The sequence below is a fragment of the Pleurodeles waltl genome, chromosome 1_2 (assembly GCF_031143425.1).
Source record: "Pleurodeles waltl isolate 20211129_DDA chromosome 1_2, aPleWal1.hap1.20221129, whole genome shotgun sequence".
In the NCBI taxonomy this organism is placed as follows: Eukaryota; Metazoa; Chordata; class Amphibia; order Caudata; family Salamandridae; genus Pleurodeles; species Pleurodeles waltl.
Window position 1 is genome coordinate 966223399 of NC_090437.1, and position 18898 is coordinate 966242296.

Sequence of the window (18898 nt, forward strand, 5' to 3'; positions counted from 1 at the left end):
GAGGTCAAACCACTGACACCACCAGGCTGCAGTCAGCCTCCAGCCTGGCAGTCCGGGCGGTTATAATCCAGATTATGACTCCCATTCCGCCAGCCTTTCCATGGCGGTTTACAGCCCCATGCACAGCCCCATTGTGCATTTCACTGCCCGAATTATGGGCAGTGAAATGCGCGACGGGTGCTGCTGCACCACCACATTGACGCCGGCTCGGAATCAATGTTAAGGCCCTCTTAACCGCAGGGTCGTCGGGCGGAAACACTGTTCCCGCCCGCCGGCCCTGCGGTGAACTTGGAATAGGGCCAGCGGTGTCCTGACAGCACTAGCGGGCAGGTGGCAGGTTGAGTTTGGCGGGCGGCAGAACTCAGAATGACCACCTCAGTGTTACAAAAATAAAGATACTTTATTTTAGTGACACAAGAGAGGCAACCCTCCAATAGGAGGTAAGTAACACACTAAATATATACACTAGTTATGAACAATAGGCATAGAAAGTGATAGAAAACACCACAAATGCAATTAGACAATAGTGACCCTAGGGGGAGCCCAAACCATATACAAAACAGTAATGGAATGCAAGCACAGGACCCCCAGCTAGGTAATTGGAATGTGTAGAGGGGAGCTGGGGTTCCTAGGAAACCCTAAAGGTAAGTACCACAGGGATAGAAAAGTGGTTTTATATTGCAAGATCGAGCTAACGTCTTTCGTGATCATCTTTAATGAACGCTTCACATTTTCCCATCTGATATTATTCTAAGTAAAAAGGGTGGTGTAAGTCTTTATAGTAGCAAAGTCTATAAAAAGAAGTCTTCCTGTATTGTCTTGTCACCCCCTTCTGCTGTCTGTGAGTGGTAATTTTCTCCTTTTTTTTTCAATCAATTGTGATTCTTATCCGTCCTTGGATTTATGTTATTACCGTCACCTTTGATCAAGGTAACTTTATCTCTTGTTTCTCACAAGTTACACTGTATAATTTATGCTACTATAGTATAGCATTGAGTATCACTATTTTTTAAACCGACAGCCTGATCCAATAATGTGAACATTCGCTCCTGGATAGCTTTTAATATTTAAAGTACTTTAGTTGCTTGTGTCAGACCCAATGTTACAATTTTTCAGTCTTTCATGGTTACACAAACTGGAATGTGTATCTCTTGGACCATGTGTAATTAGTCAAATCACCCCTGCTATAAATAGTGCCTTATTTGGCTAATGTTAAACTTCTTTAGGACTTTAGGAGTGATGGCCCTGCTGTAGCCAGCACACATCAAAGGAAAGCCTTTTTGACATGTTGAAAAGCATACTTTTCCCATTACCTGAGTCACCTAAGAAGTATAGTGACATCACGGTGCCTTGTGTTAAATGTGTAGAAGCAGGCATTTACAACATGAAATGGGTATGATTCTTCTCTTGGAAAGGGCCACTTTAGAATAGCAGATTAATTCCACAAGTTGAGATAAGGAGCACCTACTGAGAAAATTCAAACACTGTTGTAATCTTTATCAAAAGACTAGTGCAGTGTTTGATATATATGTTTCTCGTAATTTTTCTTTAAAAAAAAAAAAGTCCACCTCTGCCTAGTCTGGCTCTCTTTTCCAACAGTGACAATGAGAGCCTCTTCCTGAAATATGTTCCTGGGGCACCACCACTGGCACTGTCATTTCTGGCAAAATAGCCATGTTAGGCTAATCACTGGTTAATTAACTTGTATTTGGAAAGGGCTGGACAAGGACAACAAAGGTCCTCTACAAAGAAAGTGAGAAAAAGCCTTTATTTAGCATGTTAATACCACGAAATGCTCTGGCATCTTTGGTCCCCTTTGAAGCAACCCTGATTCAAACTTGAATCCATTAATACAGGAGGGGGAACAGGCCTCAACATTAGCTACAGTCAATTTACACAGAATGATCCATTATATCTCTGGGACTACCTCTGCATTCAGATTAAAACCTCTGGACACTGGTTTACAGGTGTTTAGAGCAAGGTTTTCTCAGTGAATTCTTTAAAGATCAGTCTAGGGTTAGTAAATATTGCTGGTCAATCACAGCTTCAAGAAGGGGCCCTATCATCAGCTTTTCAGAGCACAACTGGTCTTGGTGGACAACAAAGCGAGGACATGCCGTATTCACTTCCATTTCCAGAAGAAAAGCCTCCTTCTTCATGCAGTCACTTGAATATTACTATGGTGAGAGCCTCATCCCCACAGTAGTCTCTTATATAGACTATTCTCACATTCAGAGTAAGACACCCCTGGGGCCCATGGAGTATTTCATTGAGCTTAATGACATTTTTAATGCCCTTGATATTGGCTTTAAACGAGAGAGGACTAATCTGGCTATTATGTCGATGTAGGATGAACTTGTAAAAGAAACACATCAGAGCAGTACTACAATGATAGCCCTATTTGATCGGTTCCTGCATTTGAAATTGTCAGTCATGGCGCTGTAATCAACGATTACTCTGATTATCTCTTCCTAATTGCAGTACTTACACGTGTGTGCTCCAAGTTAACCAGAGCTTCCCAATAAAATGCTCACAGTTTCATTTTGTTGCTGCAACATCTAGTCTAATTCTGTAACAAGTTGAATTTCAAATTAAGCCTTCAAAGTTGGCAATCCAAAGAAAAGGACTATAGATCCTAAATTCACCTTTGTTCGTCTTGTAATGGGAGATAAGAGTTGAGGGAATCATTTGAGTAACACTCAAAGAAATGCAAAACATTCCTCAGGCTGTTTCTTTCCATCCTCGCTGGCGAAGTCACAATGTCTTTTGTTGATCTTCCCTGAATATTTCAGAGCGTATCCACCCCTTCTTCTTGTAGGTCAAAGACATCATCACCCTCCTGGCAAACCTATCCTCCTTCCAGAAACTACCACAATACACAGTCACACCCTCTGTAAGTTGAGAACCTTTTTAAATAGATGCTATAACTGCCTTCTGACCTAAGAAGGAAAAAAGGAAACCCATCTCGTGTTCTCTGTGAGAGATTGAACCTACCTCATGAAAAGAAACCTGGCCCTAATCAATAGACCTGTTGAACTGTAGAATACCCCAAATAAGGATTTCTACATGAAGGGCCATCCAGCTCTCGCAGTATATTGGCTAATGTAATTAAAACCAAGTAGAATATCTTCAAGAATAGGAACTTCTACCAGTCTTTAAAGCACTTCATAAAGATTTTGTAATGATGTCAGGTCCAGTGAAAGATCACTGCTGAAGGCAAGAGGTGTGTGCACTTCACAGAGAATCGAAAATCTCCTAGGTAACATTTCCTCTGTAGCCTGAATGGGAGCCATAACATTCCAAGATTCATGCAAGGAACTTGCCCAATTTATTCTTAGGATGGCCACTGAGAACCCATGTAAAAGCCCTAATGAAGAATTTGCAGTCTGTGTATTCCCCCTTCCCTTGCATGATTGCAGTATTGCCCAATGATGGTTGCAAGCCTTTAAATAGACGATCACAGGAATGTATTGGTAGTGATGTGGAATTGGTATAGGTTTTGTCATGTGGCTGGTAATATTGCCTGTATGAGGGAAAGAAATGAAGGTGAAACAAGTGTGATGATTGAATGTACTTTGTGGCTGTAAATTAGTCCCATGCGTGTGCAATGCAAGCACTCCATAAGAGATAAATTAATGGTATTCCTATTTTTGCCTTGAGCGGAGCCCTCGATGCAGCACTGCGAACATCCTACTTGAATCCTTTCTTAAACTAGTTGGGAATTTTTTAACTTTCTCCGAAACATTCTAGGAGTGGAGATAGAATAGTAAATAAGCCTCATGGGTCTGTTTTACAGTAACTGTACAATTCACTAGGCAGGTTCAATTACCCTTTTTCACGTAATGTGCTGCCCCCAGGACATACACAAAATCGCCACTGCCCTGGGTGGCAGCGCGTTAGTGAAAGGCAGAGTGACAGATTGAAGTAGCCTCTCAGCCTTTTACAGTGCAAGCAGCGCGTGGCACTTTCACGGGAGACAGAGAACCTCCTGCAGGCAGGTGCAGTGAAAAAACGGCACCGCCTGCCTGGGGATGCCTGCAGTAGTCCATGGGACCTCCCTTACCATGCCCTGAGGGGTGCATTATGTACCACCTCTTGGTGGCACGCAGTCAATAGTGCCTCCTGACGGCCTCTTTCCTCTACATCCATGTACCCCAGGGGATACAGAAAATTGAGTTGTTATTTTTTCTTCAAATAATCCATGGCTTAAGTTAAAATAGTAAATATAACTTTCCAGTGTCTGCCACACGTACTGCTGTCCCACAGACGTAACTTAAGGTTAAAAACACAAACGCTCCACAATAATGCACTAAAAATCCAAAAGCAAGTACTTCGGAGGGTGGATCCAAAATCCATAATTTGAATGTTTTAGCAAACAAGATAATGTCTCGTTACGTAAAGTCCAGCATTGGTGCTAATGTATAAAAACGTATAAGCACTGCTAATATATACTACCACTGGAACCCTAGACTCAATGACAGATTTAACCTTTTTGTAATATAGACAAACAGAAGAGAAGATAACTTAAAACATTTAATAGCATGCTTCTTCTGCTCGGACCTGTATTCCCCATCACATGTGATTGGAAATAAAGCATGTATGACAAATGCATCTGTCTTGATTTGCTGGCCTGTTTATCTGTGGTTCCCCTTTCTACGTTTTCGAAGTCTTAATATTCCTGACATTCCCTTTCCTGGCAGCAGCAGTTAGCTTTTGGTAGGACATAACTGTTTTTGTATGTGTTGCTAAAGGGAATCATTATCCTTATACTCAGTACTTTCTGATAGATAGATAGATAGATAGATAGATAGATAGATAGATAGATAGATAGATAGATAGATAGATAGATAGATAGATAGATAGGTAGATATCTAGATAGCACAAATACATTTGCAAATTTTGGCTAAACTTGCATTCCATATTCCATTCAATGCCAATTGTTTGCATTGGACTTTGAGCCCTTTAGTCGTTACTCCACTCCCTTTTCAAGTGATTCTTACTACCATTCTACAATGGCATATTCTACTATGTCAGATTTCAATTTTTGCCTTGTAAACATGAGATTGTGTGGTAGAGCCACTAATAAAATTTTAATTGGAAATCTGTGTGAAGCCAATTAACGTTACTGTGTTTCTAATGTGAATGCACAACTTTATATAAACGTATTTTGAATGAGGAGTTCAATAAAGAATTTAAATTTGGGAAGGTGTATATATAAACCTATGGAGGAATTCTGAATACAATTGTCATAAGGTCAGTGTGGTCAATATTACATTTCACTATAGTTTGACTCCCTTGCATCTAGAGCATTACTTCCTCGTCCATCTTTCTCCTCCCATCCCTTACGAACTGAGGTCTGATTCGGTCAACAAGCAGAATTTGCCTATCTGTTCCATGAGGCAAACCTCAATTGGTATAGACTGGAATAAAGAAGACTAGTACTCAGAGTAATGAAGATTACCAGTAAGTCGTCAGGTCAGGACTGTTATCTGTTTTGTCAATAAATTGATTTTGGTTAAAGAAACTTTTAGTATCAAGTTTGAAATATTGGTGTTTAGTTTTTTTTGTGCTATTTTTTCAGATGAGAAGTTGGTTTGAAAAGATATTTCTACATGTTAATATGTTTGTTCAATTAGCCTTTCCTTTCCTTCATTTAGAGCCATGACTGTGGGTCTGAAAACCACATCAACACACTCAGCCTGAAAGAAGCTTTGGAGCGGTTTGAGCATAGCAGAACACCTTCAGTTTCTTCAAGGAGTTCTAGAAAATCATCTTCTCATACAGCAGTATCCGACCCTTCCTGTGAGTATCTTTCTTTTTCTAATTTTACACTTTTCATGCATTACTTACTCATATTTAGGCCATTTCTACTCGCTCTGAGGCTTACTGAAATTCCGTATTAAGTAATGCATAGTGAGTTGATAACTAATAACACATTTTTAAAGGCCAGCCAACAATATCTAGAATGTATTATCTGCATAAACCAATAATAAAAATGCCATTCAGTAGAGTTTCTCAGCAAGAATTCTCAAGCTATTTGAGGAGGATTAATTAAATTTCCTTCTAGCTACCCAAGTTTAACATTTTCGAGACCCCACAACCTCAGGTATTGTTTAGTGTGACTTACCAATGATTGATCTCGTCCAGCCAGGAAACCTCCAGCATTTCCTAACGCTTCTGGGTATCATACTGAAGGTTTGAAAACCCCATTTATATATATGTTTATAGACTGTGTCAGCTTTCACTTTGAGTGATGAGATTCTCAATGTTTTTTCTCCTTTGCCCATTTGCAGAAACCTCCTTTTCATAGGCTCATGCACTGCGTTGGGCTTATTGGGCAAGTGGAAGAATGGTGCCCACGTTTTCAGCATCTCTCTGGATCATTGAACCAATCTTCTGATTCCATCTCTTTGTAACGCTAGGTGAACATTCCTTCAGATGGCAATTAAAGCTGATGCAAGATAACAGTCCTGTTCCTCCAGACTTGATGGCCTTCCATTTTGTTTGCTACAGGCCATCTGCTAGAAAGAGGGACTCACTAGTGAGCATAGTGCCTAGATGACAGTGGTCTCTCTAAAAGGGAATTTTAAGGGGACACAGCTAAAAAAAACACGTGTGCAGATACCTACGAAAGGATATTCATATATGTATATTTTTTTTTACTCAGTGGCCGTTGCCACTTTATAGTTCAAGTTAGGTCAGAGTTTCCATAGGAAGAGCGTTTTTGGCTCACTAATAACGTTGGCTCCGTTTGACAAATCTGCAGGACACTTTCCCAAAAGAAAATTCTTCCACTTCGGCTCCCTCAGGGAACGTTTTGCTTTGAACCATCAACCGAGACCAAGAAACAAAGGAAGTCCCAAAACGTTGATTTCCCATGTTAATTCACATAGGAAACGTTGCTCTCCAATACAGAAAAAAACAGGTGAGTGGAATTGCACCACATTTAGCAAAAAAGCAGAACTTTCCTCCGAAAGCGTGTTTTTTGTGACTTGGTGTAAATTTGCTAGCCGTTCTTGAGAAATTAGCATTTACAGAGGGATTCAGGTTGGGCTCGAAGGGGTCAAAATTAAGGTGTGTCTGGATGGTGTTGACCACATGCAGCAGTGCTCGGGAAGGCCTAGCCACAGGCTGAAGGCCATGTGCAGTAGGGGCTTGGCTGTAGGTTGCCTAAGAGGGGTGCGTGTATGCTCAGGTTTGAATATGACCAAACAAAAAACAGAAATGGTAGTAAGATCATAGCTTTAACAAAAACCCCAGAAGTTAATTAAAAAAACAAAAACAAAGGTAAAGTGACATTATTGGTATGGTTGATATGAGACAAAACGAACAATTAAAAACCATAAAAAACTGAAATTCACCAGTTATAATTTTTCTTAGCTCACTATAACTTGCACCCCCTCCATTCACTGTTTGTTTCCTTGTATATTACATCTCTCATCAGACATATTAAATGGCATCATTGATGACAACATGCAGTCATTGCGACAGTGTCCTATAGGATTTTTGAATATGAAGTAATTCAACACATTACACCTGTGGCCAATTTTCATTCACCAGTCGTGTGATAATGGTCATAAACTTTGACTGCATGCTGAAATTCTGATTATATATTGAAAAAACTAAGTAAAAGTGACGCTATAGTTAGGAATTATAATAATATCATAGGTAATTAGAAGTGCTTGGCGAAGGGCGCTCTCCGCAGCCCTCTACAACATTGAAAAAAAAAAATGATTAGTGGTGCACCTGCTCCTTCTCGGAATACCACCAGGACCCAGAAATATAAATAAAATGCTATTTCAGGACATTATGGGGGTGCTCCTCGCTTGAAGCAGTCAATAATAAACTAGTGTCTCCTGCTGCTCATTTATTATTCTTTTTTTAATGTCCCATTTCCACCCAGAACACCCAAACTTTATATTAACTTTGGCCCTGCAGAAGATCATAAAGCCCCTGCGGCACCTGCGAGTTCCCCAGAAAGCACCCATAGTAGGTGCCAACAGGAATTGGACATTATTTTAAAGTTGGTGCCCTCCCGGGGCAACCACAACGTGGCCATGGTTGAGAGCCACGGGGAAGCCCCAAGCCCTCCATGACCCCTGTTCCAGTCACTTGGGTTGCAGAGGGAGTCCCAAGACCCCCTTAGGGCCAGCCCTGGGACACTGCTTTGATTGGACTCTGGGGAATGGGGCCTCTGGTCATTGTGTGGCTTGGGGAGAGTGGCCCAACACCCATTCCCCATTAAAAAAAAAAATGGTTCCGGCAGATGGAGTCACAGAGGCCTATTTTAAACTCAGGGTGGAGGGGCATGCTCCAGGGGAAGTGGTCCCCGCAGCCTCATAGAGGCTTGGGGTTGGAGGGCACAGTCTTCCTTCCCTTTAAAAAAACGAACCAAAAAATACATTGTCATTCCCCTGGGCCCTGGCCTAACCCGGCATCTTTTTCCCTTTTTCTTTTTTTATTTTAAAATTAAATTTCCTGCTGATCTGGGATATCCCGCCCACCAGCACCACCACTACCAGACTTAGAGGGCCAGGGTATCACACCCTGTCCACTGTATGTTTTTTTGTTATTTTTTATTAAACTTTTTTGACAAGGGACTGATCCCCAAGCCCAAACATGGCTGATGCAACATCGTTATTGATGCTATGGCAACCAATTTTGATCTTTCAAATTAGTGTCCCTATATAGGCATACATTTCAAACCTTAATTTCTCAAACACTACCTAACGGATTTACAACAAATCACAGAAAAATCACAAAAACATTCTTTTGTACGAAGAGCTTGCTTTCTGGCAAATTTGGTGTATTTCCCCTCAGCTGTTTTGCAGCATCGCTGTTGAGTTTTACTATGGAAAATTGCATGCAGAAAAAGCATTTTTGGACCCTCCCCACCACCACACATACACACACTCATTTTCCTCTGGCCCCACTTGACGGATCACCCAGCAACTTTCCAGGATGGCGCTATGTTAGATGAACTTCTTTATTTGTTCTTTTTATTTTAAAGATTTGTGACAATTCGTATACGGTGCCAGAGTTTTTAGCAAACTAAAACACGCTTTTCCTATGGAATCGTGGGCCTGACCATGACTACCCAGTGGCAACCGTCAATAGGTCATATATATGTAGATAAGGAGGAACCATTGCAGTTCTTGTCTAAGTTGACAGTCTGAAAATTGTGGAACAGAATTGGAAGAAACCTTAATGGTGGGGCTGCTGAAAATAAATAAAAGCAAATGGAAGGCTTTTGTGATTGAGAGTGTGTTTGTCTCCACCCACCTGCCTCCTAAGTCTTGTGTAGTAGTAGTAGGTTTGGCAGGGTGCAAAGGTTTTTCGTCTCCTTTTCGATTCCTCCGGCAATAAAGTAAAATATAACAACTTATTGTACAGCACGTGTATCAGAATGTATCTCTCTCGAACAAGCAAATGCTCTGTCCAAGTCTTTATTACAAATACGGTAGGAGCTACACATATTTGATTTGGTACAATTTATAGAAGTTGATAGAACATGTTGATGGGCTTATAGATTTAAATATTCTAGTTCAATGGGTTCACAAAGTTACTGTGCCTACAGCCAAACCAACCTGAGGAGAAAGCACAATGAGTGGACATATGTATAACAACCATCTGTTGTTGAAACTGCTTTGCTTCAAGCACAGTCATCCCCTAGGAGTGCGGGAGACCCAGGGGGAAACAGAGCACCTCATTGCTGATATTCAGCACCTGAAATGTAATATAATGCAAAAGGAGTATGCAAAGTTGTATTCAAGGAAGCATAACATCATACCCGAACTACAAGGGAGCAAATTAATGTATTCCAAATTAAACAAGAATGTAAAGTTTACTAAACTTGGAGTTGTAAAACTAGGCATTCAAGTTCCAGAAATCCCTACTTGTTCGCTTTGTCTTTCTTAAAAAATGGCTACAGTCTGTGTACAAACGTGCATCATTATGAGACTTTCAGATTTTTGCTGGTACCACAAGGACTTTCAGATGGATTAATTCTTTCTAAATTAATTTTAGTTGATCAGGGCATTATGGCCCTGAAATAGGCAGGGACAACTGGAATAATGTCTCTGATTTGCCAGGTCATATAATTGTCTCTCTGAGTTGCCCATTTCAGCTATCACTGTCTCTCTTGTCTCAGTGGACCCCTTAGAGCCCCTGACATTACCTTAGAATGAACTAATACATCAAAATCTCTCCATTAAGAAATCTGTGGATTGAAGTCTCACGGGACACCCAAGCATCAAAGCTTCTGGATACTTTCAGCAACATAATATTTACATCGCTCAAAGTGTCCCCTAAATGCTCCAGTTGCTGCTCCATGTACATTAATATGGGGCCCGCACAGCATTTTTGAAGTCACTGTTGGTATCCTTGCCTAATTCTAACTCCTGGATTGAAGAGCCTGTCTGAGAAGCTTGGGATTGTCACTCCTCGTAGCTATGCCAATGTCTCGGTTTTAGAGATGGGCTTGGCAGCTATCAATATCTCCTTTTGGACAAGGCGTATTGTATTTTAAAGGTCTTGCAATGCTGCCAAGATAAGATATCAGTGCTTGCTCCATGAGCATCATGATCTCCCACAGCACCTTAGACTCTGGTTTCTCTCTGTAGCTGCTGCCTGGATCCCAAAAAGTATTTTGAATCTTTATTCTCTTTACTCTGCCCTACCTTGTCTTCTTTAAGGTGTATGTTCATATGCAGGTCAGTCCACACTGCAGTTGTTGCTCTCTGAAGTACCCTCCTCTCCAGGGATCAATGTGATGGTAGCCACGCGACAAGGCTTGCCCATGCCTTGCTGTGGCTCCTTCTGCTTCATCCTACTCCTCCATACCTTAGTCACACCTCACTGCTGGGTTGATCAAGGGGTTATGTGTGATTGAATAGAAATATGATCCAATGAAACACCATTACTGAGAAGCCAATGCACCTAAACTGTTTAATGGAGATTTGCGGGATGAATGGTATTTACCATTTCAAAGAAACCAATGCATAAAATTTATTTTTTTAAATGGCTTTTGCATGCTTTTTTAAAGGTGTAAGTGTAATGTTTGTAGATATTGCTTTCAGATTTTTTTTTTTTTTATTTCAGTGTCTTACTTCAGGGGATAATATTTCAGATTTTTTTTACATTTTTAGATAATAACTTTGATTACTTTACTTTTATTTCACCAGACCCTTCACTACCCCTAAACACAATGAATCGTGACCTCCTCACAACCCCTAACAGGGATGTGGAACTCCTGTCGCCCAGGACATATTGTTTGGGGACAAGTTTTCATGTTTATTTTGTCCTTAGGACAAGTTTTTGTGAGTCTTTTAGTTTCTTCATGTCTGCCTTGTTTTGATATGGCTTCTGTAACCCTTTAATGTTGTGGGAGCTGACAGTCCCTCATCTTTGTAACAAACATAGGCAAAAAAGCAAAAAAGGTTTTTGGGTCTCAAAAAGCACACATTGCCACAAGTGGAGTAACAAAGGCCCTGGAGCCCCCCCTCCAGGGGGCCCACTCAGCTTAGCACATGTGCTGAGGGAGTCTGAAGGGACGGAGTCCCTCCATGTTCTTTGCAGGAGGCCACCTCCAGTTTTATAATGCCACTGATTGATTTAGTAGTTCCTGGAATTGAACAAAACTACTTGGTGTGCCAATATGCTCCTTGTGGAAGAGCAGATTCCATCACACACAGTAAAGCCAGCTGATAGATCGAGAAATAGAAGTTTAATAAAAACAAAATGTCTTTGTTAACGCCAGACCTATTTAGAGACCCAATTCTTAAAGAAAGTGATAAAAGTACACCCATAGTACATGTCTTTCATTTCATGAATTCACAAGAACTTACAGAAGTAGATAAGGAAATCGTACTCCTACAAAATATTTGTGAACTGTATTTTAGCACGAGCAAAAATGCATGTGTAGATTTGTTCATGTGAAAATCTGTTGAGCGTTTACAAGTTCACTTTCCCTCCAACCACTTTTTTCTTCTACTTCTGCCATTGTCAGGAGTAAATTTCCAGCCTTTCTCATTATGGGAAAAGTTTAGAGAAGAGTTGATGAAAATCCTTAAAACATGCAAGTTAGTAAGTTTGCAGGCTCAATGGCATTCCTGCCCTGGTACTATTGCCTACTGCTTCCTACAGCCCCAGTATGTAGATTTGGCTGAAAGCTCTTTCCGGGAAAGATACATATTAGCCTGCCATGACAGAAAGAGATTGAGTACCTGGGTTCTGGGGTAAGAGATAGCGGATACCACGCAGGAGTTTCCTCACTAGGGGATAGTCTCACATCAGATGATCACCTGCTGGTTGTGCCCCGTCACAGTTGCAGACCTGAAGGTGTTTACTGGTTCATAAGCCAAGCCCTCAGAAGCGAGAGAGGCCAGAAAATGTAGGATATGGACAACTTGGTCCCCACTGGATCCATATGTCTCTGGTGACACCAGTACAATCATTGAGTCCATGCTAACTGATAGCGTTTGATGGTACTGTCTGCCCAGACCTTGGAGAGGAGTGATACAGCCTGCCTCAAAATTCCCAGGACTTTGCAGCGTTCCCTGTAATTCTCCAGGCCATAAGCAATAGAGACTCTACCTGCATTAGAGCATGGAGATTACCGTAGGGGTCCCTGAGGATATCCAGACAGAGGCTTAGAGGGATTGGAAAATCCCAAGAAAGTTCCATTCGAACCGGATACCAGACTTGAGATTCCCAGATCTGCGTTATCAGCACCAGATCCACCTCCTGCCTCCGCACCTGTGTCCAGAGGCATGTTATCATGGTGAATGGGAGAAACACATATCCCTGCCCAGATGCCAGTCCTGGAGAAACACATCCATGGCAGCCACCTTGGGATCTGGTATCCAGCTGTAGTATCTGGAAAGTTGGTGATTCAAACGCAACACAAAGATCCACGAAGAATGGGCCCCAAAGGGTCTGAAGAGTTCCAAAAAGTAGTGGGTGCAGTTGCCAGAGATTTGGGTCCCTCAAATGTCTGAAGTGCCAGTTGGCGACTTGGTTGGATTTGCCCAGGTGGTTTATGCCATCTCTTTGATCTGGTTTATGAGGCAATACTTCCAGAAGGACCCGGGTAGATCCAACGGAGTTCTGGATTGAGTGCCCTTTAGACGGTTTATATACCTCACTGCTGTGACATTGTCCATTTGTAGCAGGACACAGCATTTTACCTGGGTTTTTGTCCGGCATTTGACTGCAATGAGCCTGCAAGGAGTTTGACGCAATTGATGTGCATGGATTTTTCTTGAGATGACTATTGTCCTCCTGTAGAGAAGGACCCACAGGTCGCCCTTATCCCGAGCTGCTGGCATCGGATTCCATAACTAAGTCAGGGGGAAGCCGAATATCACCTGGCCATTCCATGCCTCCATGTGGGCAAGCCACCACTCTATCTCCTTGCATGCTTTTGCCGACAAGGGGACCACCTGAGAGTGAGAGTCCCAACTGGAGATGAACAGCTTTGTAATGTTGCAGGGCACGATACTGAAGAGAGCCTGGAAATATGGCCTAGATTGAAGATGACAACAGGCCTACTACCGTCAAGACTTGGTGTAGGGAAGTTGATGGCTTGCCCGCCGTCCTGCATAACTCATGTCTGATCTTGTTCACCGTCCGCGAGGTCAGTCTGAGCGTGGCCTGGACCGAATCCACCACAAAGCCCAAGAACACCAGCGACTGGGAGGGGGGTATGGACAGATTTCGGACCGTTGATGAATCCAAAAGACTCCAAGATGGAGACCGCCATTGAAGGTGTGATAACAGAACTTGGGGGCTCTGATGCATCAGGAGGAAGTTGTCCAGGTAGACAAGAAGCGGACCCCCCCTCCCGAACCCTGAGAAATTCCACACCTGGTCGCATCAACTTGGTAAAACACCAGGGGAGGAGAGGACAAGAGGCCAAATGGAAGAGTTGTGAACTTGAACGTCTGTCCCCCCCACTGGAAGTTGTGGAACCGATGATGAGGGGAAAAAATCAGGACAGTTAGGTAGGCATCTTTGAGGTCAAGACGTTGAGCTGGAGGAGGTACAGCACAAGATGGATTCCTTTCATCTTAAACTGGGAAACCAGCCACTCGTTGAACTCCTTAAAGTTGATCGCCGGCAGTTGACCGCAGTCCCATTTGTCCACCAGGAAAATATTGCTGAGAAACCCTGCTGGGTGGGGGAGGGTCTCTACAATCACCCCTTTGCGCAGTAATTCCGACACCTCTGAACCTACCAGCTTCATGTCTGCGGCTGAAAAGACCAGAGGGAAACGAGGCTTCCTTTATATAGGGGACCTGAAAAACTCTATATGGAACCCTTGTATAGTTTGGAGTACCCAAACGTCAGAGGTAAGGGACTCTCAGTTGGAAAGAAACATTCGTAAACTGCCTCCTAACCGGTGGTGGAAGGATAGTTGGACACTGACTTTGAGAGGAACTGTGGGTGCCGCCGTCACTGTGGCCACCTATTGATCCCTTAGGCCTGGGGGTAGGGTCAGGTAGGGTAGAAGAATCTGAATTTGGACGCATCCTGGTATTGTCGTCACTTCTGACTGTATCCTCTGCCAGGAGCTTGGAGCTGTGAGCAGCCGACAGAGCACCCCCTGTCTTAATCAGCCACGGAGAAACCCAGGGTGTAAGGATGCGTTTAATGGAGGACTGCACTTTATCTAGTGAATTAAAGGTTGGCTCAAACTTGCCTAACTCACAGGTAAAAGGGATTGTCAAACAACCCTCCTTAGATGACGGGCCGCCTCGGATGTGGCCAGATCCCCCAGTTTGGGATCTGTCTTTATGAGTGAATGTTGCCTTTCTGTTGAAATGGCAAAGTTTGCATTCCTCCGAAAGATAAGTGCTCTTTGGGCCCAGCCTTAGAGAATGTCTGGGGCGATAAGGGTGCCAGATGCTTTGCCATCTTCAGCCATATCCAGGATACTGGGAAGTGGGCCTGAAACATCCAGAAGCTTGTCCTGGCTAGCCAGTCAGGACCTGTCTATCCCCTTTTTGGGTTCTCTCATAAACTTTCTCAGGAAGGTAGCGATGCGCTCATCAGTCTCAAGGGTCATTGCCACCTTATTGCGCAGTGATGGGCGGGGACACTCAGCCCATAGAGGGCTGCGGACCTCCTTCTCCAGTGACTTGTGGAGTCACCACACGACATAAGTCACGACCTTGTCCACCGGGACCACGCAGCAAAATGAGGAGGCAGCAGGAGCTCTGGGTCTAGCATATAAGATGTTCCCTGGGGGGTATCTTCGGCTGGGGGTTTCAGAGGCGTGAGCCTCAGGAGAGGGGCGCTAAAAGCGGGAACCCCATCTATTTGTCTCCGTCCGAGGTTGGAGAATCCATATCTCGGGGAGGGGAGTCTAAGCAGAGAGGGGGCTTGTTTTGGCCGGACGACCAAGGAGAGTCCAGACCACGAAGGCTCACTTAAGCCTGTCAAACGTGTCCATGTCAACATCTGGGTTGGGGCTCCTCTTGCGTTAGGGGTTGGGTGGTGCAGTGAAGGTTGCCAAACCAGGAGGTAGTGGGGACCTGAGCACAAGATTGTCTTCCTTGACTTGGAGGGGTCTAGCACAGTTCTCTGCATACTGCATGGGTGTCTGCTCCAGGGGGGCTACCACCTGTTTAACCACAGTCCAAATAAAGGCATTCACAATTTTGTGGAAGTTATCCATGGGGATGTAAGTCACCTGTTCCTACTGGGTGGAAGTCTCTTCTGCGTCAGTCACAATGAGGGAAGTAAGTAGAGGGGTCTCCCAGCTAGATGATAGGTAAGTACTTAATGGAGAACCAGTTTAGAGTGATAATGCCTGGGGGTACCATGTAAGTATAGAGGGCAATTATTGTAGGCAGGAGTCCCCCGGCCAGGTAATTTAGGCAACTCAGGAGGCCAATTATAGGAAATTCCCTGCAAGACACCACAGATACCCATACAGTTCAATAGAGCAGCTCACCGCCTGGTCTGGTGTCAGTGCAAACCTGCTACAAGCACATATCGCGCTGAGGAAAACAATACAGCAGTGTCGGCCGGTAATTTTAGGGGGAGGGGCGGGCGGGAAGCACACTTACACTCATTTATTCACACACGCATGCACATCCATACACAATACTCCGCAACAATGAAATATACACGCACTCACCAAAACACACGCACAACTTCAGCTCGGAGGTTCCAGGAGGGTTGGGACTGCTGCCTTCCCTCTCTGGCTGCCAGAGAGGGAAGGCAGCAGTCCCAACTTCGTCACAGAGTGGTATGGGGTCAGTGAGACTTCTGACCCCTTCCCACTTTGTGAGGAGGTGTCACTGATTGACACTCGCCCTGGGCGCTTCAGGGCTTAAACCTGAAGCGCCCAGGTCGAAGTCAATCAGTGACTCTTCCACTCATCACCGAGGGGAGGGCCTTGTGGCACCTTTGCTGAACTGAGGAGGTTACGCCCATAGGAGCTGTGACCTCTTCAGCCTAGCAAAGTTCAGCTCAGGCAGCCAGGAGTTTGTGCAAATCGCGTATTTCTCGCTCCTGGCTGCCTGATCTGAACATGAAGAGTGTCTGTCAGGCTGAACTTTTCTCAGCCTGACAGACACTCTTCATGAGGGGCAAAAGGTGGGGGGTGGCCCCTGCACCCTAAAGAATGGGCAGTGGCTTTAATACAGACCCCTGGTAAGGAATGTCTCACTCCAGTCATAAGGGGGCAATGTAAACAAAATCGGGGGCCCGGCTTGGCTGGTATCTGTGCTATGCACTTTCATACTGCGTGCCAGCCTGGGGAACACTGACATGAGTCTTGAAATCGTGCTTCACTTGCAGTGCCCTTTAGTGGTCAGAGGACCACACCACATCAGCCCTAATGCGCCGTGGTGTGAAAATTTTAAAGGGAGCAGCTGCGGAGGAGCGACAAGTGTTTCCGCAACTGTGCAGTTGTGAGCTAACAAAGGTAGTCAAATACACACCAAAGCATGCACAAATCACACAAAAGCAAGCAAGGAAAAAAGGCCCAGAAGCCAGTTAGCTCGGCTGTGGATGCAGTGAAGAAAAAGGAGGTGGCAACAGCGATGGTGGACTGTCACCGGACTTGAGAATGTTGAGTGGCTATTAATGTTTACTTAACTATTATCCTTTCCCAAGTTGTACACAAAAACAGATAAGATCACAGCACTCAAAACATACATGGTTAAAGACACAAATGCAAAGTCCGATGTGAGAGGTCCGTTGGTGAATAGAACATTACTCTTCTTGGTGTTCCAGAAAGATTTTTAATATATGGAATTATAGGCCATTTATAGTGATAGCCTTTGGAATTTATATGTATTTCAAGCACAGCCAACACGTGTTTCATCACACTGTGACTTTTTGAAGGCTGCAAGAGACATAGTATACATAAGTTTATACCTTAGTGTCAGTACACAGAAATTAAAAATGAAAAGAGGAAACAGTATTATAAATATATGATTCTTTTTAGAGATGAGAAAGCTCAGACATGACAGAGGTGACTAAATGTGTAGTAGAGGAATGATGTGCACACAAGAACTGTGAACTATAGTGTGTTTGAAGAGAGGTTGAGAAAGTAAAAGAGTACCGTGTCTCAAAAGTGTCTGTGATATATAGCTAGAGACACCCAATGTTAAAAAAAACAGCAACAAGATGTAAGTTGTATGTGAATAGTGGAAGAACCCAAGTATGTGAAAACACCTATCACACGTGGAAAAGTGAGAGGCATCTGATAACTGGAACCTACCTAAACTGGAGACGAGATAACAAAATGTCCATCTAGAAAAATAATATGAGAAAGCTGGAAAGGGGACAAGTAGAAAAACCAAAGTAAGACAAAAAGCGTTGATGAGTCACACTTGTGATAAGGTTCATAAAGGTAGCCTAAGCTGCTAGAAACACCTCTTCTACACTAATAAGGGATAACTGGACCCGGTACAGAGTGTAAGTACCCCTTGGTACCCACTACAAGCCAGGCCAGCCTCCTACAGACAATTGTTTACATATCCTTTCCCAAGTGCTTATGGGAAATTAAGTTTTTGCTGTTTTGCTTGGCTGCTGTTGAATAAAGTGAATAAGTGAAGCGTATTCCTCACCTCCGTACATCATGATTAAGGATTATCTCTGGTCACTTACCACCATAGCATTCTTACCTCATTGGGGTGTCTCTTTATTTACCTGTCCTTTGAGCTGTCTTGTAACCTGATGTGTGGTCACCACTGAGAGTGGGCCGCCTTATTCCACTCACAAGCACCAGATCTCTGCAAGGACATGTCCACCTTGGCACCATAGCTTCCTCATTTCTATTTAAATGCTAATGTAGCAGTGTGTCATAAAAGCCTTTACTTTAAAAGGCTGCAAATATAAATTCACATCACTAATAGAAAGAAATGGTAAATTGTTACACTTTCTAAATTAGGAATGTTCCTTAACAGCTTCTTTCAGCGTGTTTCATTTGATTTGTTACAGCTACTCCAACTAAGATTGCAACAGACACCAGCACACCACCAAGGCAAGCTTTGTCATCTCATGAGAAAACAGCACAAAGAAGGTCATCCTTCAGCAGCCAGGTAAGACTAGGTTTGCCTGAACCTCTTACTTTTTAGATTCTAATAAAATGTTATTGACACTTAGTGGCTGATTTATGCCAAGTATTCGGCCTATGGTGCCCGATGAATTAGATTGCGTGTGTAATCCAACAAAATGAAGGAGTAGATAAGCCTTGCACTACTTTTTAAAACTGAGACCTGCAGCATGCTATGAGTGCAGGAATTTTGCAATCAGTGTAGAATACCAGTATCTGATAGAGACATCTAGCTGCAGATTCCTTACTTTAGAATGTTCCCCAGGCACGAGCCTGGATCCTGAAACTTTTTTCCCCATAGCACGTTTGTGTGTCAGAAGACGG

The 18898-nt window shown here is 43.3% G+C and overlaps 1 protein-coding gene across 19 annotated transcripts in view; it reads left to right on the forward strand.

Moving 5' to 3' along the window:
* Positions 1 to 18898, forward strand: part of CLOCK (clock circadian regulator) — a 1126282-nt gene that overhangs the window by 840224 nt on the left and 267160 nt on the right. For all 19 annotated transcript variants that reach the window (XM_069200997.1, XM_069201058.1, XM_069201081.1 and 16 more), the window contains 2 exons: positions 5658 to 5802; positions 18460 to 18560. In XM_069200997.1, coding sequence (XP_069057098.1) covers positions 5658 to 5802; positions 18460 to 18560 — 246 coding nt within the window. The remainder of the gene's footprint in view (positions 1 to 5657; positions 5803 to 18459; positions 18561 to 18898) is intronic.